The sequence below is a fragment of the Oxyura jamaicensis genome, chromosome 2 (genome assembly GCF_011077185.1).
Source record: "Oxyura jamaicensis isolate SHBP4307 breed ruddy duck chromosome 2, BPBGC_Ojam_1.0, whole genome shotgun sequence".
Taxonomy (NCBI): domain Eukaryota; kingdom Metazoa; phylum Chordata; class Aves; order Anseriformes; family Anatidae; genus Oxyura; species Oxyura jamaicensis.
The window spans coordinates 2692533-2718472 of NC_048894.1; the positions used below are offsets into that span (position 1 = coordinate 2692533).

A 25940-nucleotide genomic window follows, 5' to 3' on the forward strand; every position below is an offset into this window, starting at 1 on the left:
TGCAGCCTTTCGAATACAGAGCTAAGGAAAAGTTCAGGTCTCTGCTTTATGGTGCTTTCCATTTTGTCCTTAAAATACAAACACAGACCTGGAAAGCTGTAGTGTGTTTTTTGAGGAAAGAACTGTTCAGCTCTCATGACCCTTTCCCATGTATGTTTGGACCAAGGTCCAGATCAGTATTCTCCTTAGTCCTAATTCTATCCTGTGTACAGAAATGGCCCTCAAAGAGGGTGTAAGGTGCATTCACACCTATGTTGTGACCTTGGAACCACTGATTTCAGTCTTGATCAGTCATTGAGCTTGTCATTATTAGAGGGATTGAATGAAATGAGTCTCGTGACATTTGAGACCAAAGGAGGAACAGATTCTGTGGTGAGTCCATCATGAACAGATGATATGAAAGGAAGCACAACCAAAATTTATTGTGAAGTAGTTGTATGGAATTTTGATGGTTGGTAGAACGAGACTAGCATCTAGATCTTTTCCAACAGAAATCAAAATATATCATTGTTTTAAGTTTTTGAGTATTTTGAAAGAAACTCATAAGAGCTTTTTACACAAAGTACAATTGTATGTAAACAAAATCCTATAAAAATGCTTTTAGAGAAGATCAGGAAAATGTAACTTCCTGAGTGCTTAGCAAATGTGTCAGACTACACAGATGTGCAAAATGCTCAGAAGATTTCAGGGTTGTATTTTAGGCACATTTATATTTATTGGGAAATGGATTCATTAAAAAAAAAAAAAAAAAAAAGTACCCAGTTCTAACTGTCAGTTTCAGCAGAGTAGGTAAACTAGTCTAGGAGAGCCAGTCTTCTGCTCTTCCACAGAACTTGGACACAGTGACCAGAAGTGACTATAAGAAGTGTCGAAATTCCTGATGCAACTGGAGCTGTTCTGCGGGTCTAAAAAGGAAGCAGTCCTTGAAATTGCTCAATCAAAAGCTCTAATTTAGTATCGATATTAAAAAAAAAAAAAAAAAAAAAAAAAAAAAAAAAAAAAAGCACACTCAAGTCACTCAAGTGTAACAGAAAGTCCCTTACTGTCCGCAGTAAAAGTCCTTAAGCACATGGTCAGTTTTAAATACATACTTAAGTCCCATTGATTACAGTGTTAACTTGAAGCACAGACTAAAGCACTTTTCTGGATCAAGGCTTTCTGCATTTTCCTTAGCAGTATTTTATGACCAGAACAAAAAGTAGTTGTAGTAGGGAAAAGAAAAGTAGCTGTAGTAGGGAAAGAAAAAAAAAAAAAGAGAGAGAGAGCAAAAGGAAGGAAAAACAAAGAGGAGGAAACTTTATGGCTCCGTAAACAGCTGTAAGCAATGTCTCTGGTCGGGTCAGACCGGTCTGAGTTGACAAGGCAGTGTCTCCAATTATATAGCATGCTGTAGCCTGTAAAAATGAAATCAATTTGTTATTTTTCTGGGAGAACATTATAGCGTGAGTTCACACATTTGGTGAGCCTGATGACTCAGTTAAACCCAAAGAAGGAACTCGCAGACGTGTGCGTGTGTGCGCGCGCACAACTGGGCGAGGGTATGTGCGTGTGTGTTTAGCGTGGCCAAATGCATATTCAAAAGGCATCCTTGGAGGAAAGGGTGAGAAATAAAAGTAACTCAGTGCATTAGAAAAGTGGATAGGACAGCAAAAATCGTGTTGTTCATATAGGGTTACCTAAACACCAGAATGACAGAGTTTTCCGTCCACGGTTCTCATTTCAAAATTGGCTTCATCACTAAGGAGTTTCAGGATAAAATTCCCCCAAGCACTTAAGCACTTAAGCAATTTAGAAGTCCAAATCCAATCTTCGCAAGCATCTGAGGTCTTTGAGCCCAGTCCTCCAAGGTATTTAGCACTGACATAGCCCAGAACAGACCTCAATTCAGGGGGATGAGCATTAATGAGAGGTTTGAAACCACAACATATAATTTATATTGCTGATCATTTAAAGAAGGTTCAAGTTGGGATGCTTTGGGGGCGGGGGGGAACTCGGAGGGATAAGACTAGCCACACTCCTAATTACTATTGAAATTCGTAGTAGGAGTCTAAATATCCTTAAATACTGTAGGCATTTTTCAAGTATTTGCCTAATGTGTTGGCTTCTCTCTTCCCTCCATTACTCTAATTTAGCACACCTGACCCAGAAAATCTGGTCTTTTTTTTTCACGTAAAACTTTATCCCAGTGCCCAGGTTATATCAGTGTCACACTGGGTAGAAAGAGGCAGGTTCTCTCTCAGGCCAACCAGCCGTTGCATCGCAAACACACACATGAATACATACTTTCCATTTGTCATGAAACCCTGATAGGGGTTAGGCTGGGAGAAGTCTAGAAGTAAGGCAGCAAAGGTGTTTACATGAAACTTTAAATTACTCTTCTTTCATTTGCAAGTAACTGTTGTTCCTCATCCCAGGTAAATTTATCCATCAGCAATATCATTAGATGAGTTCATTGTAACCACAAGATTTACAGCTCTCATAAACTGCAGTGTAGGTGGCAGATTAAAATGTTAAGGCTTATACATTTCTAATACCCTGCACTGCAATCCTGGCAAATCTTTTGAGATAAATGGAGCTGGATGGAGGTAGATCTCAACAGGGAGACCTCTGGAGAGGAGCCCCAAATGTGGGATGTGTTGTGGAACCAATATCAGGGTCCCTGTGTCCCAGAGCCAGGCTTGAAAACATGGTTTGAGGGGCCATTATTCTTCTGGATGGGTTGTTTTTCAGATGACATGTACAACAGAGGAGTTAATTGCCCAGGGTAATTAAAGAGTTCCTGAGACTTTTTGCAAGGAACTGGGTTGTTAATACTCATATTCTCTCCTGTTCTCTTCTATTCTCTAGATCCTAAGGGAAGACAAAGTCAAAGAAACATCTCTTGCACTCAGAGTGGAAGGTGCTGAGTGTTGTGGTGTGCCTTAGTTCCTGTGGGAATTTACTGTCCTGGCCAAACCTCAACTCAGATAATTATACACAGCTTTCTTAGTATCCACTTGGAGTTGCCATTGAGTCTGCTATTTTCCAATTCCAGACCCAAACTGTTGCTGCGCGTTATAAATAAGTCGCTGTGCTCCATATTAGAGATAGCTGCCATCTATCACTCAGCAAAGGCTTGGTGTCCTCTTAACAGCTCTCCAGGCATTTCTGAGGTTCAGCAAAAACGGGTGAGATTCCTGTTCTCTAACTTTAGCTTGCTAAAAACAAGGTGTCTAGTTTATGCTCATCACCCAAGCTTTTCCACAGCCAGTCCTGCCTCCTAGGCATCTCCAGTGATTCAGCCCACCTATCTGAGGCACCTATCTTAGGATGGGCTGAATTGCCCTCTGGAGGTGCTGATCTCGCTCTACGGACTCTGGTAGACAGCTAACTTGGCCAAGATGCCTAACTTTTAAATGGTCAAAGTCAGGTGAGATGAGTCCCACGCTTCGAGATCCTCTGATGAAAGGTGCTAGAGAAATACAATGCTGCATCATCATCACCATCATTATTATTAATGCAGGGTAAGGGTGAGGGAATTATTCATGGGAGAAAAGTTACCTCCATGCCTGCGTGTTTGCAGGACCAGACCCAGCTGTACAATTATGTACATATTTCAGGGCTAGAACTGGAAAAAAATATATATATAGCTCTTGTGCCCTACTTTAGGATGAAAGAAGAGATATAGTAACAACAGAAGTGAAAAGAACAGTTAATCCAGTAGTTTTCACTCTTTTTCTTTCCAGACTGGAAAAAAAAAAAAAAAAAAATCTGGAAGGATAGACACCTGCACAGTGAATTTTAACTAACAACTGGCTTAGGTTTCTTAGCTCTTTCTGTGGACCTCTTAGGAACACTTTGTCAATATGAGGGTGCTCAGAGATCAGAAGGTGAAGACACCACTGAAGCCAATATTACAGACATTCAATTTCTTTATTCACCTATGTCAGGGTGGTTTTCAAATCTGAAAATTTTAACCAAATATTTTAAAATAAAGAAAATTAAAATTTTCATTATCATTCACATTTTTAATTGCTTGTGTCCAGAACTGTTTTCATGCCTAGAAGAAAGTCCATCCAGGAGGGAAACCCATCCAAGATGGAAATTAGCAGAATTATTTATTTTTCCATTTAAAAAGATGGGTCTTTGTATGCTCCCCTCCTAGCTTTCCTATAAAATTTCTTCAGGCTTCATTTTCATTTTCTTAGAAAACCAGAATATTGATGGTTCAGAGTGAAAATAAATGCAGATCTCTTAATTATTTTTTTTTCCTGTTTGTACACCCATCTGACCTTTGAGCTGATGACTCAAGTCTCCAGAAGTGTTTCGTGGGAATTGGTGTATGCGTTAGGAGTTGAAAAATAGACATAGTCGGCTCAGCTACACCTCCTACACATGGTCCCTGTCTCTGGTTGAGATGCTCTGGTGTATCTGACCCAGCTTCCCGCTGTGCATGTTGAAGGGCACTAGAGCTCTTCTGTCATGTGTGCCAGCCCTGTGTGGCATCCTGGGTTTGTGGGATCTGAATCAAGGCTGACTTACAGGTCCAACCCCCGAGTCTCTCGAATACTCGGGTGCCATTGGCCTTTCATGGCAGCCTCCATTTTTTGAAGCCCCCTGATATATCAGTCTTCCTCAAAAATGCTTGAAGGCATCTTCAGATGCATGAAGTTTGTGTTTCTCAGCCTTAGCAGCCTGTGGGGTATTATGGTTAGGGCACCACTGAGGGCCTAATTCTGATGCTGTAGGGTGGAGTAAGGGCTGTGCCCACTCACCACCTGCAAGCAGCTTTTCTGTGAGCCCTTCTTGCTTAGTACCAGATGTGAGAAAATACACGCTGGGTTTTCTTTACAGCTTAACAGGACCTAACAGCACCACCATCTTCATTTCAACCTTTTAGTCTCATGAGGCTGAGTGCATTGTGAGTGTTCATCATTTTGAATAGACAGCTTTATACAACCCGTCCCCTTCTTCATGGTGTGGCTGAGATTCACCTCCAAATCATTAGATGTGGTGCCACAGGATGTTAGCAAAAATGAGGGAGAAAGGAAAAGAGACTGCGGTGAATCTCTGGAAATCTGATTGGATTATGAGAAAGGATTTGGAGGAGGTGTGATGTACTCCTGTTAGGAGAGCCCTTGCAAAGGGAGCAGGGTGGAAGAAAGCCTAGGGCATCTACAAGTGAACATAAATCCCTGCTAGTATAAGGAGATGGCCATCTTTTAACATAATTTCTGCACCAGGACTGGCTGCCACCTGGGATCTCTGTAAGACAAAAGGAGCAGTGTCATTGCTGGTGCTCAGTTCTCAGTATTCGGGGGGGTTAAGTGCTCTCTGGATCTTACGTTGGGTCACTGCACAGACGTTACACTCTTGCTGTACAGCATTAATAAGCAGTTATTTTACCTGTGACGGGAACCCCAGGAGGACCTCCACTAAGGAAGCTCTCAGCAGCACTTGGAGCCAGCAAAAGGCCTCTCAAAGGTGAATAGCAAAACAGAGCTCCTATAGAATTCAAGAATAACTGAATTCAGGAAGAGGCAAGTAGACGTACGCGCCTCTACATGCTGCAACTGATGTTTCAAGGACTTTTGACAGCCAATATTGAGAAGGTAGTGACCTTGAAAACTCAGTAAAGTGGTGCTGTACAGCAAGGTCATCCAGAACTGAAGCCTTCTCCTTTTTCCTGAAGAACCTATGAGAATATATTTCCTGCATATTTCTTACTCATAAACTGGTTGGGGTGTCCATTCCAAGAGGGAGGGTACATGTAATTTATTAAGAAGGTGCCTGGGTACTTATCTACAACCGCTCTGCTGAAGGAGCAGATAGATTGAGATAAGGGAAATGAAGAGCTCTCTAGGTGTGTTGGCAAAGAAAAATGCTCACTGAAGGTTGAATTAAACACTTCAGGGCATGCAAGACTTAAAGATAAGCAAAGAACTTTGGCTGTGGACATACAGAATAGTGTTTTCATGGCTCCTCCTGAGCTAATGGCAAGAGAAAGCAAATTGGTTTGAAAAAAATGTCTCTTTGACCCTTTCCCTTGGGTCAAACTTAAGCAGTTCCTGTTCTGGGGATGAGTTTTTTGTAAACTTGGGTGCTTCATGAATTCTTCAGTGATAAAAAAATAGGTCAGTGTCAATGCATCCAGAAAGTGTTGGTGCTTAAGAATTTTGAAGTTGATGACTGGTTAGACCTCAATATTCACCACTTGGCCCATTTCTTGACACAACATTTTCAAAATCACCACCACGTGGAAAACAGTTCAGAGGCAAATTGCAGGAGAGTGGAAAATACAAAAGAAAGATTTGATCATTGGAAACAATGAGGAGAATCAACAGTGAGAGCTACCAGAAAGTTGAGTAACACTGAAATGAGATTCTGATCTTCATAGGCTTTCCCAGTCTTTTCTAAAGGTTTTGGTTGGTTTGGGTTTTTTTTTTTTTTGATGGTGGTGGTAGATTTTATTGTTTGTTTGTTTGTTTGTTTGTTTGTTTAGGGTGGGTGGAGTGGAAAGTTCATAAGGTTCATATCTCATGATCAATAAAAATGACAGGAAGCTGAAAGAATGTGATTCTCCTAACAATGAATTGACCATAGAGAGGGATAAAGTGTTTACATCTGGATGCTGGTAGCAAAGTAAAGACCAAAAGAGGGTGCTCTGATTGATGTTATCATGCTTCAGAGTCTGCAAGTGAGCTAGGATGAGGACTGTGCTTAGCTGTGTTTAACAGCAGAGACGCTTTACGTGGAGGGATGTTGAGATTTCACCCCATAGCTTCAGCTGGAAATGAAGTGACTACACACTCCTCCATGAAATGCCAAATTTACATTTCACTGTCTCAGTGCCTGATGACGCCTTGAGAACAAGACTCTTGCTGGAGATTGTCTTTTGCAGATTAAACTTTCCAGACTGTAACACAGATCAAAGCAAGGTGTGACTGTTTCCCTACTGTATTGAGAAGGGAGCAGTGTGAAAAGCAATTAAAAGTATTTCTACATGTTTTTATTTTATTTTTTTTTAATCTTAGATGATCTTCCCAGCAACGGAAACGAATAGTTGAGGGCACCAACCAATAACCTCCTCTTCCTATGTCTAATATTTTCACTGTACCACTGCAGTAACTTCCAAAACACATAGAGAGAGGCACGAGTTTGGATGTTCACATAAATTTAAGTTTAATTGGAAACCTACAGTTTCGTCCTGGTCCTGTTGAAATAGCTGAAGAATGTCCTCCTGGCTTCACAACATGATGTATGGAGCCAACAACAGTTTGATTCTATCTCAGAGGATATTTTGTCTGTGTTAGGAACTGAATGAGGCACTTATGAAAGCTTTGGGAAGGATATTGGTGACTTTGGTTGATGTGGGAACAAGCTCTGTAGATATTTTAACCAAAGTTAACCTTAGGCATTGGAAGCAGCCATCCTAGGCTCTCTCCATAGTCAGTGGAGGAACTACTCTCTGAAGGATGAATCAGAGCAACTAAGTTTGTGCTCTTCTCTGGACACCGGAAGCCTCAGTAAAACATTTGTTCCTCCCCAGTGTTTGTAGAGATAAGGAGCATGTAGCTTTTGAGTCTAAAGTGTCTAAATCTAGCTTCTGGAAATACCTCTTATCTCACAGGTGTTTGGGGATTGAATGGGCTTTGAGTTGGAGATGTAACACCCTAAGACTCCTTATGCTCAACAAGGCTACAGAGGGCACACACCAAGCAAATCCTCTGAAGCCTGAAACAATGTTTTAGAAGGTATCTTTAGTCCAGGAACTGTGATCCAGTGTTTCATATGTAGTTTAACAATGAAATGAAAATGTACACAGCAAAGTGAAAACACCTGACATGGACTCCACTTCACTGGTGTTTTTTGGCCACTAGTTGTTCCCTGAATTAATCAAAAGCTCAAGAAACCCCCATCAAGCCACAAAGATATGGAAAACAAGTTAGCTGGGTCCTTTCCTTGGTCTGCTCTTGAGGCAGATCCTGCTGGAATTTGTCTCCATCCTACAGCTTAGCTCTTTGTGTGAACTTCAACACAGCTCTTAGCTTTCCTGGCCTGGCCTTTTTCAAGGAACTTAGCCATCCCATATGTTAGCCATCATGATTCATCTGGAGACTCTTACAGTGCAGACATATCCCACTCAGCCAGTCACCCGGGGTGTATTGATAGTCTAGTCAACACAGTCAATGGAGGCAAGGCCATGATTCACCTCATCCTAAGCAGACATCTAAAATGGGGCAAATGAATTGTGCCCTAGAAGTGCTGTTTTCCCTCCACTGATTACTAAAGCAGCCTGGGGTGTGTAGATCAGCTGGAGATGTCCATGCTGAGATATAAGAAGGTAGGTGAGATGAACACAATTCCTAGTCCACATAAGCTGCTTGCCTAACTCTTTTACTTTGCTGGAAAGAGACAGGGACTTCTGGAGGGCAGTTCATACTTGTCTCATACTCCCTTCCTGGGGTAGGAAGAACTGTCTTTTAATGTTAGGTGAGATTAATCTTCTCCTAATCATGCATCGGAGGTGGAAAGAGGCACCTAAATTTAGGAAATCAGGTGAAAACCCTTTACTTTCTCAGGCACCTTCTAACTTGTCCATCTAAATTTCATTTACTGGGCAACGTCTTGGAGGCCACCATCTTGACCGAACTGATTATCTTAGTGCCAGAGTCCTGCCTAGGGAAATCTGGGATTGAGAAATGAATGTCATGACATAGGGATGTCTCACCTGCCTGTAAAGGACAAATTTCTAAAGCATAGTCTATTCACACTTGGCAAAGCTGCTGAGTTGAGCCTAAAATGCCTTGGTACCTAACAATCTAAATGTCCATCTCCATTTCACCTCTGTCTTCTCTTCACTGGGTACACACCAGGCAGGTAGCTTACTGACTGCAGGTACTCTTCTCCCATAAAAAGGACAGACAATGTCACACAATTTTTATCCTAGTCTGGAAAAGCGATAATGTCAGGTTAATCTTCGTGTGAACACCCAGGATGAATTTTTTTTTGTAATTTTATTATTATTATTATTATTATTTTATTTTTTTAAAGCAACAGAGAGTGGAGACATATTCCCTGTCTGCCTGTTGATAATAAAAACACACCAGGCTGTTCCCAAACGAAAACCGCATAGCAAAAATGAATGTAAACAGAAATACACACTGCCCAGGCAGGTTTCTGTTTGTCATTAATTCCAAGCAGAAAAGTCAATCAAGAGATTTAATTAGAAGAAAAGGAAATTATACTCTAAAAATCCCTTCACTTTTAGTAATCAAGGTTATTATTAGAAGCACCAGTAAAAACACTTTAAAAATCTATCTAATTAGCTACATATCTGCTGATCTCTCTGCATAGCTGACTTGTTTGTCTCGAAGGCTTCAACCAACAAAATGGTTCATGGACACTCCTTTCAATAGGGTTCCATTTGGCTCGGCACAGAAGTTGCACTCAAGTTGTTGTTGTGGTTGTTGGTTTTAATTTTCATTTTAATCTCCACATTTTAACCAAAGCAATTCACAGACCGATGGTCAAAGTAGGATCTCCATATCCTTGTGTCAGTACAGCAAAGCTGGCATTGTTTTGTGAACATATAACCCTGCTTTCGAAGTTTCCCAGATTAAAACTGGTGAGAGAGTAAAGTGAAAACATGCTAAACTAATATCCAGAAGGACACTGGCAGACATTTTAATAATTTATTTTTTAAACATTTCGAACTGATTAGAAAGCCCCAGCATAAAGCTTTGCAAAGCACATGCCTGAATTAAGCAGGTGTTACTGGAAATACTTTACTAAGGAGCACAAAGTCTTGGAGCGCGGTGTCTTCTACCGTTTGTGTTATTATCTTGTGTAGCTCTGAAAGTGCTTTTGACTCTCTAATCGCTAATCTGCAGCTCCCCAAGCATCCTGTAAAACCCACCTGCCGCTGTACAGGTATGTATGGCTCTCAAAGAAAGAAATATAGTTTGATCTGCTGGTTGCAAAGAAAACTAACTGTGCAAGGTGAGCATCTTTGGGAAGAAGCTTGATGATAGCTTTGAGAGGATGAAGGAAAAAGAAGGAGGATATTAAAGGTAGAGTTTCTGGCCCTGTTGGACCTGTAGAGAACCTCAACAGAGAGATTATGTTGGTTTGGAGAGATGACAGTGGAAAGGATGTCTTCTGGAGAGAGGAACGCACAGAGGAACTTAAAATGTTGGTTTTCTCTTCCCATTCTTGGATTCAGGTAAAAAGATGAAAGCCAGCCTGACAGCATCTTTTTTTCCATGTGCTTTTTCCAGGTCCTTGGCAATTGGTCACCAGTATTCCTCCCTGGGGACTCAGCCCATCCTCTGCGGGAGCATCCCAGGACTGGTCCCCAAGCAGCTACGCTTCTGTCGGAACTACGTGGAGATCATGCCCAGCGTAGCAGAAGGGGTGAAGATTGGGATCCAGGAGTGCCAGCACCAATTTCGAGGGAGGAGGTGGAACTGCACAACTGTCAATGACAGCCTAGCCATCTTCGGGCCCGTGCTAGATAAAGGTGAGCCCAGTGCTATGGTGACAGCTGTGTCCATGGTGGAGTAGCTGCAAAGGCTTTGAGAAACCTGCTGTGAACCTGTTTATGTGTGATAAACTTCTACATAAAACACATGCCCAAATGCCTGTCCTTTTCTGTCCCTGTGGCACTTCATGCCACATTCTCATCTCTCCCAGTGATTGCAGAGGGGAAATGATGGGCTGCATGGCAGCGTCTGAGCGCAGTCCCTTTGAGAATGGTTTCTAAGGGTTGGACTTATTAGACACCATCGGTGTTGGTGCTGTAGTGGGATACAATGTAGTTCAAAGGCCTGCAGAAATCTTACTGCTAATGGTTCTGCTTTCATTGGTTTTGAACATAGCAAATTAAGACAGTGTGGTAATTCAGGCAGCTAACTCTGACCCAGCTCCCCCTGATATAAGCTCCAGCTGATGTAAGTGGGAGCTATTAGAAATATTTTGTCCTAACTTGCTGAATTGCTGGGTCAGGCTCTGCCTTTCCCTTGAGCATAAAGGGGTTTGTCCATGAGGCAGACTTGCTTTGCATTTGGGTCCTGCTGAGATGGTAAATCCAGTTGCCCTGTGCAGGCTACAGAAGAATAGGAGAGCACCATAAGAGGAATGTTGTAAAACCTTCCTTTTATTTATTTATTTATTTATTTATTTATTTATTTATTTATTCCTCTCTTCTTTTGGTTTAGCAAAAAGGAAACAGTTATACATTCCTGATAGTCTGGCAGTTGGAATTACTTTCTCTGAAATAATGGGCAGCACTATTTGATCTTCTATAGGGAGAGGAGGGAGCATCTGGGATATGTTTCAGGGAACCCTTCTGATCCAGTGTATGCAGCTCTCCATCTCAGGGCATGTCCTTCCAGGGCTCGCTGTCAGGAAAGAGGGGATTTTACAGGCTTTTGATTGTTTTTCCCCTGCTGTGTGACTCAGAAGAGGCTCGGGCATTTCTTCCTGCGTGGATTTTTAAAAATATGCCAGAGAGTACGGCGGCAGCCTGGAGAGAACAAAGCCTTGATTTGTATCGTGGCGGGGCCTCCACCAGCCAGAACAGGCATCTCACACGCACCCAGCAGAGGTGATTTCAGCCCTGGGTGGGTACCGTTACCCCGCTAGAAGCTGAGGCTCTGCGCTTACGCTGGTGTCACCATCCAGGTTTATCAGGGAGAGATCATCCCAAAACAATTACGCCTGTAAGAGCCGCAGTGTGCTGCACTTACAGCCGTATCAGGGTGTCATATCACAATGTTTGGCATGTAATGAAAGCGCCTATTCTGGGTGCATCACTCCTGGGTGACTATAGCGTTTGAATTAGGCCAGCACAGCAAAACATTTTTCCCATCGGCAACTTGCCCAAGGTAACTTGCCCAAGAGCATCCACTGGGTACAGGGAGTAGGCAAACCAGATGAATCAATGCCTTTGCTTTGTCACAAGGCTGGATCTCCTCAAGGACACGTGGATCTCCTCGCACTCCCAGAAGCTCTTGGATTAGATACTTGGTGTCTCCTGTAGCAATGACAGCAGGAGGAAAGAGATCTTCACCTCCTGGCTGACCAAAGGGGCCCCGATCCCACAAGCCTTATCTCATAACCATGTCAACATGAAGGGTCGGTCCCTGCTTGAGACTGCAGGCTTTCAGTAGCCAGGCTCAAAGAGGGAGAGAAGGCTGGGACGATTTCATAACTGAAGAATGTTGTTCCTTGAGGGAGAATCAAACCACCCTTCAGTTTTGCTTCACCTACAGCAGGAGGGGGGAGAAAAAACAGCTCAGTCACATTCTTGTGCGGCAGATCCCCCAGGGTAGGAACATATTTGAGCTCCTACCCAGAAAGAGAGAAGGAAAGAAAGAGAGGAGAGAGAAAGAAAGAAAGAAAAAAAGGAGAGAATGAAAGAGAGAAGAATGAAAAACAGAAGAGAGAGAGAGAAAGAGAGAAAGAGAGGGAGAAAGAGAGAAAGAGAAAGAGAGAAAGAAAGAGAGAGAGAAAGAGAGAAAGAAAGAAAGAAAGAAAGAGAGAGAGAGAGAGAGAGAGAGAGAGAGAGAGAGAAAGAAACTCTGTATTGTGTCCTGAATTTTAAGTCACCCAAGATCCAACTTCAGCTTCTCATCTCTGTCAATGGGGGCCCTGTCTTCCCTCAGCACACGTCAGCGTAGTCACTAAAGCAATTCCCTTTTGCCTTGCACAACTATCTGGACTTCTTTGATTGAAAAGGATTGATTTTAATGTCTTCAGGAAATACTTCCTAGGCCTAAATCTCTCTGAAGCTGCCTCACTGTCTGGGCTGCCCGTGCTACTTTGGCATCTCATTGCTAATTCAGGGCTAGGCTCGGGCTGTGATTCAGCGGTGCCAAGCTGTCACCAGACCAGGCCCCTTAAGAGCCATATTCTGATATCTCATCTGGAATCGGACTCTTTTTTCCCCACAGGCCTGTCTGTGGGAAGAAACCCCATCTGTTTTAGTTACAACTATGTATACATATATATATAATATAGGTAGTATGTATGAATCTTATAGTAATATATACTAATATATATATAGTAGTGTATATAGTATATACATATCTGGGTCTTCCTTGTAAAATGGAATATGGAATGGAAAATGGAATGGAATGGAAAATACTATATAATACTATATATCTTATATATGTATAAAAATATATATATAGTATATGTATATACTATATATATAATATATATACTATATATAAATATAGTATATATATAGTATATATATATATGGGTCTTCCTTGTAAAATGCTATTAAATAGGTATCTCAGGTACCCTAAGTTGTTGGGAATTCAAAGACCGGCATGTCCTTATAGGAAGAGAAGTGAGCCTGATCTCCTTCCTCCTACCTAAGCTGATCTATCCATCAATCATATATAAGGGGCCACAATTTACGTTGCTTCTGGTCTCCCAGAAGTTCAAATCTCAGCTACCGTGGAGAGAAAAGCACCTGAAATTTTCTAACAGAATGAATTACAGAGGAAGAAATATGCTCTTTTTTTGTTTCTTTGAGCGCATAATGTTTTTTCACCTGTATTGTGGGAAGTAGTGGAGTAGAGTGTGGCCACAGCCATGCAATATTAAGAGATCATGTTAGCCACAGCTCATGCCCAGCTGCTTACCTGAGAGGTGAGGCTGCTTGTAAGGCAGTTTTCAGTTCCCTAAAGATCAAGGAAGGATTTTTAAGTTGTCTTTAAAAATATACAGGATAAGATTCTGGAGGATGTAGTCAAGGAACATGCCTTCACTGACAATAGAAAGTGAACTACACAACCCAGAAGGAGTTTTCCATCTCAAAGTTAAGTGGCTATTAGGAGTTGTATCATTTGCCACATTTTTAACATTTATGGACTAAAGACAAGTTGTGGTGCATTTTCTAGCCTCACAGCACAGTGCGAGCTCCCTTTGAAACTCCTCTGGGCAGAAATATGAACCAATCTCAAGACAGCTAACACAATAAAAGCTTATCACGGCTCTGTCTCTTTAAAGGACCTCGGCACATAATTAAGTCAAAATAAAAGTTTCCTCCCTCTCCTCCTCCTTTCAATAAAAGTAAATTACCTCAAACTATTTAAGCCCCCCAGTTCTTTTAAATTTAAAAAGGGAGCCCTTGTCTATCTATTTCTTTCACTCACTCCCACCTCCTTCTGCTAAAGACTGGCCGGGGCTCTAAACCTGCCAGCTGGGCTGAGAAATGGTTAATCGTCGTTGTGGAGGAGCAGCTTTTAATGAACTATTGAAGAATGATACATTGATGGAGTAATGGGAGTTTAAGTCGCTCTGTAATGAAACAGGTTCTCAGCGCGGACCCATTGTGGTGTAAATACGGCACGTCTCTCCCACTGTTTGGTCAGGGCTAAATAGCAGAGGCCAGAGGGGGGTCAGTTTATGGGGTCTCTGCTTTAGTTAATCAATCTGATTGGATTAGGGTCACTGCGATCCCTAATAATGTCAAAGGTTACGCCAAACTGGATTAAATGCTTTGTTGGGGAGGGCTCGGATTCTTTCAGCTTTCACCGACGGGGCTTGTTTATTAGAGTTTAACACTCGTGCAACCTTTGGAAGCCACTCTGTCCCTTTTTTCGTACATCGGGGCGTTTGCCATCATGCGAGGGGGCTTGGACGAGCCAGGGCGGGTGGCTTTGTCAAGCGTCTGCGCCCGTCGGATGTGCCCTCTGAGGACATATATCAAATTCCCCACTGGACAAATGAGAGTCTAATGGGGGATGTGGAGGCTCGGGGACATAAATTCATTCTGGAAATAATTGTTGGCCATCACCCCTTGTAGAATGGAAATGACTAGAGCCACAAAAGTGGTGGAGTGCCCAGGTTCATGCCCTCCTGGCATAGCCTCCTTCCTGCCCAGCAAAGAGAGGGCCTTTTTGGTACAGCTCCTGCCTGAGCAGTTACCAGGATGGGTACGGCATGAAATACAGTGTATTTGAGACAACAGAATTTCTTTGGCTGGGTAGATGTCTTGCCTTCCAGCACAAATCAAGCTGGGATGTGATGTCATCCAAGGTGCCTGTGAAAAATTGCTGTTACCTCTACTCATGGTGTCGCTGCAGAGGACACAGCCCTGTAGATACAGCAGAGTACAGAAAATGATGGCAAATCATTTCCTTGAAGGACATCTTACAAAGGAACGGGGCAGCAATAATAGCGTATGATACAGATATGAAATCACTGGATCCCAAACGCCTCTACCCTCCTCCCATTTCCCTCCTTCCCTTAGTAGCATGTTCATTGCATGTTTAAGGCCTGCCAGGACTGTCAGACTATCCAAATTTCTTTCAAGATGCAGACTGGAGTATTTCACCTCAAGACTTCTGGAACAAAACCAAAATCTGAATTTGATTAGGACATCTCTTCCCAAAAGATGTCTTGTCTTGTCATACCACCAAGAGATAGAGGATCTAGCACTCCTTTTAGTAGTTTCCTCATTTCATGTGCAGCACTGTTCTGGCATTGACAACCAATCACTATATTTTTCCTTGCTAGATTCAGGATAACTATCCTAGAGCAGGGCATTGTCTTTGCTATTTACACTTCATAAACAGGTCAGTCATCAATATCTTGCTAAGCTAAACATGTTGCTTGGGAGAACTTCTGATGTTTCTCTCCACCACAAGAAATTAAAAAGTTGAAACTGAAGCCTGCAGAAGAGCCATGAGTCAGCAAAGTCGGGTACATTATGTCAGACAGTGAGACAGGTCAAGGGAGTTCCATCTGATGCTGGGGTCCTCTGGGCATGATTCATTTGATGCACTGTAGACATCTACGATGAAATTATTCACACCCTGAAGTGTGAATAATCTCTCCATCAATCCAGGGAGGGAATCCAGGGAATATGGCTCTCTGGTGAGAAGATTCCTGCTCCCATGGACCACATGAGGGGCAGAACAGGCGTTCAGCTAGCTCATTAGATGTGGGATTCAAGTCACATCTAGTACTTTATGGGATGCTGGCTGCTGTTACCTTTGAAGCTAGGCTTAATTGGGATTCTTGATCTTCTGGAGATAAGCCCCATGTCTCTTCTCTCTCAAGAATGCCAAGATGTAGCTATGTTGATGTGTTCACTCTTTTGTCCCTGTCAACTTGTGCCTCACAAAGTCCACGTGAGTTTTTCCCCAGGTTTATCAGGAACAGGACAAGACTTCTAAATTCAGTTATAATACCTTGGAGACACAAGTCTCCATATTTTTTCTCATTGTGTCATAACAATACCACTCCATGGGCTCTCAGATAGAGCTGATCTCATCTACCAAAGTTAGATGTCGAAGTCTGAGCTAGTCACCCCAGGCTCCCTTTGTAGTCAGTGGAGAGCAGTTGGTATCTCCAGAGAGCAATTCATCTGACCTATCTTAGACACCTATCTCAGGATAACATGAATCATACCAAGAGATGTTTATTTCTCTCCATTGACTATAGAGGGAGCCTAAGGCTACAGGCTCAGACTTCCATGTGCACTTCTTAGAGGCCCACTTTTGGGGGCAAGTAGCTCCCGCCCCTGCCTCTCTCCTGTTAGAAAGCAGTCCTGACATCCAGCCCATGTTGGAGAGGCCATTTTAGTAATGTAAGAACATGGCACCGAAAAGGATCTCCTGGACCACTGAGTACAGGCAGTCCCTTGCTATTTCAGGCATAATCCCATCCCATAACGTCTTGCATGATTTAAAATTAAGATGTTTAGCAGACCTCATCATATTTTCCTGATGGCATTCTGGCATCTCACTTGTCTCTGTGCCAAATGCTTCCCCCCTCCTTCCCCTGCTCTAGATCAGACTTCTCCACTTCTGCAATAAAGTAAGGCATGAGCAGAAAGCCACAAGATACTGATCCATCCAGGAGGTTAGTTACATGTAGGAGGTACTCTCTGCTCTCTCATGAAACTCTTCCCAAGAGGATCTGATTTCCAACCACACCCCGTCTACCTCTCCGCTAATGGCAATTTGGGCAGCTGCCCTGGTATCAACAACGGAGATCTACAAACTCTACCCTGTAACTATGGGGAAGGAAACTGGAAGGATCAGGATTGAAAATGTGACTATGCAAGCTCCACTCAGCCATCAAGATGCATAAATACTGTAGGCCAGAGATTTGCCAGTGCTGCTGAGAAAAAGACTGGCAGCTCCTGGCTCAGGACAGAAGCATCAGTTGTGCTCAGTGTCAGTATAAATTGAGCGTGGAGATGGGGATTACTTCAGGAGAAAAGACAGTAATAAGAGCCAGTATATCACAGCACTGCCTGATCCCATGTTCCAGCCCACAGGTACAGAACAGCTCATATCCATGGCTGAAGCATTTCTGAACTGACTTTTCTCACCTTGCTCAATAGCAGCAGCAGCTTTGGAGAGGAATTGGGTTTTAGGGAGGTCTGTATGGGCGGTAGTCACCCCTCTGGTTTGTAGCCCATGTCCATACTGGGAGATTAGCAGCTTCCACAGAGCCTTGGCAAGAGCAGAATTGCAAGGGAACTTGCCCATGTGTTAGTCCTTCAGTCTTTGGGAGTGGGAGACCCATGATGTGGCCACAGAGCTCGTCTTACTGCTGGGGCTGCCGGTGGGGCTGGGTCAGCATCCGAAGGGATCACTAGCACACAGCAGACTATGGTTAGCATCACTCCTGGCTGCATTTGCCTCTCCAACCCCAATATAAATAAGTGAGCCAGCTGGAGGCTGCCCTTGGCCTGTGTTCGGTGGGCTTAAGTGTAGTTAGGGTTTCTTAGCAAGAGGTCTTGACCTTATCACCTCTCCACCTGCAAAGTGATCCTGGGATAAAGATCTGGCTCTTGTGCCTCTGCAGAGCCCTCTGAGCCCATATAAACAGCTCCCTTCTGCAGCCAACACCCAGACAGAGGCTGCAAACCCGGGAGAGCGCCGATGGTGAAAAGGAAACAGCAGCAATGCCTGGAGCCGATCCTGTTTGCTTGCCGCTCTTCCTCCTACCTCCCACTCCACCAGCCTTCAGCTGTCAGCCCTGACATGGAGATTTTTTCTGGCGACTAAAACATTAGACGGGGGATCGGGGAGGGGAGCAGGAACAAGACAGCCCGTGGCTACAGAACCGGTGGCGTCTCTCCCGGCAGCGGGAGGCACTGGAAACTTCTGCCTCAGGCGGCGTGCACAATGAGATGGGCTGGCAGCGAGCGGGCTGCGCAGTTATAGATTTATTTCCTCCCCCCTCCTTCCCCTTTCCCTGCTGGGTACATTGCATTCCCCAACTGGGCTCAGGCTGGTTGCAACAAGGAGCTCCCTCTGCCGCATCCCAGAGTGCCAAGTCCAAGCGTGGGAGCTAGTCCTAGACAAAAGGCAACAGTAGAGGGAGCTGATTAGCATCCCTTTGTCCTGGGAGAATCCCGACCCCAAATGGGCCCTCCGCGAGCAACGGGCGGCACAGACACGCACACGCATGGACGGGAGCCAGGAGGGAGAAGGGGGTGGCGGAGGCTCGGTCGCCTTCACCCACAGAGGCCACCGAGGCAGGCACAGGGGGAAGGGGATGTGGTGGGCTTCAACCCCGAGCACAATGTTCCGACGGTGCCATGGGATGCGTCCTTAGAGGGTGCTTTCTCTGGCTGGGGAACTAGCCATGTGTCTGCTGATATGTACCTAACAGCCAAAACAAGCAAAGACTGCTGACAAGGAGGGAGCCAAGCCAGTGAATGTGGATTTTTTTTTTTCTTTTTTTTTTTTTAACCCTGGGAGATGTGTTATAAGCTGGTAGTGCTGAATGGATGCAGGGATTTGAAGGCCAGAAGGGGCTGCAGGATCATCAGGTCAGATTCCTATAGAGCATTTCCTCCTGTTTCTACATGAGCAGATACGGATGGGCAGCAAGAGGAGAAAAACAACGTGTAACGCTGCCCTGCACACTCCTTTCTGCACGGCAGGGGAACAGATGCAATGCCTGCCTGTCAGGGCTTTCTCAGAGCACCGTAGTCATGTCCATGGCCTGTCTCCCACTCACACACACTTCACAGACCTCCTTGGCACCTGCAGTGCAAGGGGCTGAAGAGCAGGGGAAAGCCCAGGCACTTCTCAGCAAGGGATAGGGTTAGCAAGGTCCCTGCAAAAGCCTGCTAGATGCTCCTTGATGGATTAAATTCTGTGGTTCCCTGATCCCTCAGCCTCATCTTTCACGGAGGACATTCTTCAAAGGAAGGATTTGTCATCCAAGATCCATAGGATTAACAAAGAAGCAGGGGTCAGGCATCAGGGAGAGGGAATTGTTAAAAAGGACTGTTATGACTCTGTATTTTAGTTGTACCTGTGAATTATGTGCTCATAGGAGCAACTAGGGCCATGTTGCACAGGCTGCTGTGCAGTTGATTTAAGACTGAGAAGTGAGGACAAAGCAGGAATGAGGAGAGCTGGGGTGCTACACAGAAGAGGCTTGATTGAAGCTGGAGGCACTGAGGGCGTTAAGAAGTAGAAGGCAGCATGGTGAACATCAGGGAGGCTCTGGAGCTTTGGCTGTAGGTGGCTGTAGAACCTGAAGGCAAAACACAGCCAGAAATCCAGAGCCCAGCAAAATATCCTGGGCAACACAAAGCCATCTACAAGGCTTGAGGTGGAACTCAGCAAAGGATACAGGTCACGAGTGCAGGAATGGAGAGCATCTTCTCCTTTTATTTCATACTGGAGAGACCCATAAAAGGTCACCTGACCCTTTCTGGAGAAGAAAAAAAACAGTTTATATAGCATAGGTGTTATTTGGCTGTCTGCTCCAGGTTCACCGTGGGCCAATGACAGGGAACAAGGCAGAAAAGTTTTCATTCTGGCTCTGGTTTTGGCTTTGATAGAGGCAGTGAAGCAGGTCTTTGCTCTTCGTCATCTCCATTTCCCACGGAGCGCACCGCAGAAATGACAGGATACTTCAAAGTGAGTGATACCAAAGTAGGTCATATGCAGGGCCTTGCAGCTCTTGCAACATAATTTGGGTAGTTTTATTGGGCTGCTTATAACTGTTGCTCTCAGGTTTGATCGACGGGGCAGTAATGCTTCACAGAACGTTTCCTGGTAGGCTGCAGTTTGTTGACTAAGCATCTGGCACAATTTCCTTTCCATTATTTCCAGGTGCTAAATCACATTAAATGATAGCTAATAATTATGGTTTATCCTTTCCTAATCATGCTACTTTCCCAGGGAAGCTGTTGCCACAGGGATGTTGTGGGAGTGTGAATGGGTGGGGAGGGCACAAGGAGATATTTCTGTTCACCTGGAGACATAGAAAAGTTGGAGACCCCTTAGGCTAGGCACTCAGAATCCAGCACAGGAGATATTATACCTTGTCACAGATGTATTTGTTTATTTACTGGGCCAGTTTTCCATCAGAAAAGTCAGCTACAAAAAAATGAAGATGTTTTGCAAAACCCCAAAAATTTCAAGGTAAAAATACACAGCTTTGACTTTCTTGTTTTGTTTCGTAGGTTTCAGAGAGTTTGATCTGAGTTCTTGAACTGAACTCATTTTACTTCTTTTTGGTTTGAACACGATCTTATGTCAAAATAGCAAGTCATCAAATTATCAAAGAAGCACATTGCTGTACATTTAATATTTTATAGAATATTGAAGTGTTTTGATATTATTGAAGCTGAATGATTTCATCTTGTCAAACAAAATTCCAACAAGATAAAATGCTTCAAGAGCCTGTTTTTTTCAGCCTTTTTATCACATGGAAAAATTCAGACTGTTACATTCCCTGTCTGATTTTCAACACTCTCTCAAAATAAATAAATAAATAAAACCACCACTAGAATTTCCCATAATATGGAAATCTGATTTTTTGGCCCTCATTGCTAGCCTGAGGCATGACATACTCTTCAGATAACTCCTTCTTTCTGACAAGCTGCCTAAATCCAAATTCACTGGGAGTGAAGTAATAGCAGTGCTCTCCTAAGGACCCCCTAAATTCATAAAGCAGCCTTACAGCTCTATAAAACCAGGGCTGTAATAGATAGGCCCCAAATCCATGGCTCATTCTCCCCTGTTATAAAACACAGAGTTCCACCAAGAAGATGCTCCAGCAGGAAATTGCACAGATTCTTCTTGGAGAAGTAACAAAAGGTGGCAAAGTATTTTAGTGCTGTTGATTCTTGGTGGAGAAAGATGTTTGTGCTCATGCAGCAAATTCAGTCTGCTTTCCTGACTGCATTTCAGGTATAGATTGTTCCACAGCTGGAACTGAGAGCCCTGAGAGGGGAAGGTGGGAGGTCTGTGGGGCACAGCCAGTCTCTGCTAGATGTTCAGTCACTATCCAGCACAGCAGCATGTGATGAGATTTGTAATAGCGGTAGCACCTATTACATCTGAAATGAGGAATATTTTCTATATTTAGCTCCTCTGAGCACACTGTCTTCTCATTTAGAAGTTACTACACACGTCGCTTGTGCCTGAACACATCAAGTGTGTTCACTGAAAGCAAGACGCCTACAAATAACAGGTTTTGAAAAGTTCTGTGTGTGGCTTTATTATTTATAACCTCAGTCCAACACATCCCTATATCATGCTATTGGTCCCTGTGGACCAGGAAAGAGCTGAGAGAATACAAATATCGTATTACAAAATACTGCGTAGCTCCCTTGAGCAAGAAAATGTCATCGTGCCTCCTTGTGCTGGTTTCAAGACAGCAAATGGACACTGAAGCCTTCGGACTGCTCAGCCAGGACCATGTTTCTTATGTTTCTCCAAACAGAGGAGCTAATAGTCAAATTTAAGAATTAAAAACTCTCCCCAAAACCCTGTCACTTCAACCCTACAACCATTAACCTTCCGAGAATTTTTGTCCCACTAGTCATTAATACTTCTGTTCATTATTCATGTTAAGGCTACTGTGACTTCTTTGAAATCTTTAAAACAACGTAACCTAAGGCCAGTGTTTTCAAAAAGCACAGAGAAGCAAGAGTGCAAAAAGTGTTTGTTTTGTGCTTCTTTAAAGGGATCACAACATATCTCTGTTTAACCTGACTTTCCCAGTAGGTATTTTAGAAATGGATGACACTGTGCTCTAGCATACTCTCCATTACAGCTCTGGCACGAGCCTCATACAACTGCTGTTGGCTGCAAAATAATAGTTAGGCAGTCCTCAGAGGAGGAAAGATGCAATTTAAAAATATATGTATCAGCATTACAGCTCCACTGGCAGAGAAGCTGTAATCATCAGTGTTGCAACTCAGTGAGATCACTGCATCAAGCACTCTGAATTATTGCCTACACGTATTTGCCTCTTTTATGAGGTTGATCACTACCGTGTTTGACCAAAAGCTGAAAGCATATCAGGATTCTCTTGCTAGGGGTGGGCATTGTGCTGTTTGAGAGGCTTTGGGGCTGACTGTTGCTTTGTCATCCTCTCAAGAGGATTTTGCCCACTGCTGTTTTAGAGTTTTCTTTGATTCCACCAACCCTTCTAGAGTAAGGCAGGTGTTCTTCATTCAGACTGGGCAACTGGACCAGGTAACCTGGCTTAAAACGCCAGAAGAGCTGCGCTTGGTCCTGATTGGGATCAGACATCCTGGGATGAATCCCAACGCATGATAGCGGATCTTCTTCACTCTGTGAGCCATGTGTGACATGCATCAGTAAATCCAGGGTAGTGGTGCACCAGGGCTACCTCAGATGATGACGGTGGCTCCTCTGGAGCTGGCCTGGGCATGCAAGCCACATCCCAGGCTAACGGCAATACTGGGCTCTCTAGCCCCTACACAGCATAGCCCTGCTGCTAACCACATGCCGTAGCTGGGGCAAAAAAACGTATGCAAAGTCTTGGAGAGCCACAAGTGATTCAGGAGCTGCTGGGCAGCCACTCCTGCCCTGCCGGCTTGAACTTTGGCTACTCAGCCAAACTAGTACCCAAAACTACCTTGAACTTAAGTTACTCACCCAAACTGCCTTGGCTTACATACTGTTTTAACCTACCTTAGCTAACTGAGGCTAGCAAGCCTGGGTGAAGTATGTGTCTCCTGTGTGTATGGCTTACTGGATGAGAGCTCTTTCTTTTCATGCTTGATCTCTAAGCAGCTTTTCTTACTATGGGAATCTGCAGGTGGTGGGTGGGCATTTTGCTTCTTAAGTTAAATGTATTTACAGAATAGAACTTGGAGCTTCAGAGACTGACATGTCGCACTTAGCAATAAAACGAGGGTAAATGCACACTCTGAAACATTAAGAATCCCTGCAAGTCCTCACCAAAATCTCTCCTCTCTAGAAGAGGTCGCTTCTCCAGGGAGGAGTGGAAACCTATTCCCAGCTCTGTTTTGCTCAGCTCTGTTCTCAGTCCCTGAGCTCTCTGCAGGCTTGCACCAACCCCCAAAACCAGCACCAAAGTTGAGGGTGATGCCCATAGTGCCTATATGCATCCAGAATATCAGAATATACTGACTAGAAGAAAAGCATACCAAAATCTACACCATAGCCAAGAAACACACCAGAAAAAAAAAAAAAAAAAAAAAAAAAAAAAAGTACATGTTCAAGAAAGGCAAGAGGATGGAGAGAAACAGGAGTGATTTATAGGCAGGAGGTAACATTCATTTCTAGCACTGGCAGTGCTCCACTGCTGGATAGTATGGGACAGTGTGTGCTGGGTGACCCTACGTCAGCTGGCTGACTTCCTCCCACACCAGGGCATCCAGCAGCCTCCACAACACCGGTGACCAGTGACAGACCCAGCATGGGAGCTGAATTTCTGAAGAGCACCATTCAGCTGAGGAGCAACCGTGTGGTCAGTGCTAAGCCAGGACCCAGACCTGATTTCCTGTAGCCTACTGACAGCTTTCCACCCTCCCCAGCTCACATCCATTGTGAACACATGCAAAGGCTCCATATCCCCTCACCAGTTGCTTAATCCATTCCTTCCCGCCCCAACGCCAATACAATAATGCCCCACTGAGGAGACCCACCCACCAGGAAATCCCCCTTTAACACCCTGCAAAGGAGCAGCCAGATTTATCTCTGCTGCTCTTCTGGAAAAGTAAATGAGGACTCATCGGCTGTAATCCCCCCTTCAGATTTCAAGATGAGGCCTGTGTTCCCGTATTAGCATTTCTAACAGCTCCTACGTGTGTACTGCAAGGCAAAGAGGTAAATCACGTACCGGCACATACTTCAGGTGCCCTGCTATCTCTCTCTGGAGACACAAATGGCTGAGCCTTTGCAACAAATTCATAAAAATGCCTGAATGGATTGAGTTAGATGGGCTTGGAGATCTCCCTGAGGAAATAAGGTCATGATTCATCCACAGCCTGCTGCTAGAGGGTTTGGGGACCGCTCCTAATGTGTGGTGACACACGCCATTGCCACAGGCCTCGTTTTCAGCGTGGCAGCAGCGACTTCCTCGGGGTGGGTAGGGAACCTGCATTCCCTCTGGAGGAAAACTGATATTTCTGACCCTGGAATGACAGCAAGGCCTTTCAAGACTTCCACAATTCTTGAAAAGCCTTGAAAAGGTCTCAAAAACCTGTGGGTAGATGTCATCCACTGAGCAGAAGGCTCGGGGTAATGGTGACCATTTGGGATGTCGGTGACTGAAAATTTCTTGCTCTTCTTGAGGCTTTTCTGTTTCATGTTAGAAGTCTTAGGTTTGTTAGAGAGCTCTGGGAGGTGTTTTTGTGGATTCTGATGGGCAGCAGGAGGCTGGGAAGGGATAGAGAGGCCACAGGCCGCCACCAGTGCTGACTGGTATGGCAGCCCCTTGTGAGCCATGCAGAGCTTTGTGTCCCTGCTGTTACACCACGCTGTTATACCACACAGTTATACCACGCACATGAGCAGAGCACAGTACACCCAGCCTTCCTGTGAGGAGTTGTCCTAGGCAAACTTTTGAACTAAATCTCTATTACATGAAATTGCTGGAGACCGGATTTTCTGAACAAGGCTGTGAATCAGATCTGGATGATGCTAAACTATAGACTGGGTGATTTGATCTCAGCCTTTTCCCAAGACCCAAAGCGAGCTGGTCCTCTTAGGATAAGCAAATCCTGATGCCTTTTGCTGTGCTATTTGGGCCAGTTTTTACCTTCTTTTTTTTTGCATTGTCCCTGCCTACCTGGAAGCAGGAAATACTAATATATCTGCTAGACTCCTGAATTACGTTGTCCACTAAAGAGACTTGTTGGGCCATGCAATATGCAAGCCCAAGAGTTTTTACACCTCCCAGCTAACTCTGGAGACACATCCATTTGGAAGGATGCATCTTCAGGCCCATAGTCATCAGAAACTTTGTTGTGCCAGCACAAATCCCAATTCCCGTTTCCATACTCAGTCCTGCAGCAAGCCTTTCTGCTGGCAAGTCTGGAGCTGCACTGAAGACGTGAGCCATTTGCATGATTAAAGGTTGCAGGACCAAGTTGATTAGAAAGATTCAGCAAATTCTCCAATCAGAGCACTAGCACAGATCCACTAGGTGAGGAGCTGGCTCTGGGTGCGTAGCTGGCTTCTCCTCAGAGACACGGAGCAACTTCCACGGGTTTCCACTGAGAGCTGGAAGTTCTCAGCTTCTCTCAGCATTGATCTCTGCACCTGCAGAGCGAATGCCTGTAAATATTGTTGTGGGTTTGGTGGCTTTTCCTTTATAATATCAAAACCTGCTGCTTTGATTAGAGGTGGGGAGAGGGGAGGTGGAATCTGACACTGTTTTCCGGCATTTAGTCTCTAATTAGAATATTCCCTTTGGGTATTTAAAAAAATATTAAATTGGCCCAGATTTTTTTTTATGAATAACACTTTAATTAAATTTTTACGTATTAAATGTGCATCAGTTGAAATAGTTGGACAAATAGCATGAGTGTTAGTAATGTGTAAGCAAAGGGATGAATCAGCTGAAGACTGCATACATTACAACACCCTCTCCCTCCGAGGACACATGTGAGATGCTGAAAGGCAAAGGAAATTACCATGAGAGATGGAAACGAGAGAGAAGAGGGAGCATAG

At 44.0% G+C, this 25940-nt stretch overlaps 1 protein-coding gene across 1 annotated transcript in view; it reads left to right on the forward strand.

Moving 5' to 3' along the window:
• Nucleotides 1–25940, forward strand: part of WNT3A (Wnt family member 3A) — a 101003-nt gene that overhangs the window by 52792 nt on the left and 22271 nt on the right. The window contains exon 3 of the mRNA XM_035319678.1: nucleotides 10260–10501. Coding sequence (XP_035175569.1) covers nucleotides 10260–10501 — 242 coding nt within the window. The remainder of the gene's footprint in view (nucleotides 1–10259; nucleotides 10502–25940) is intronic.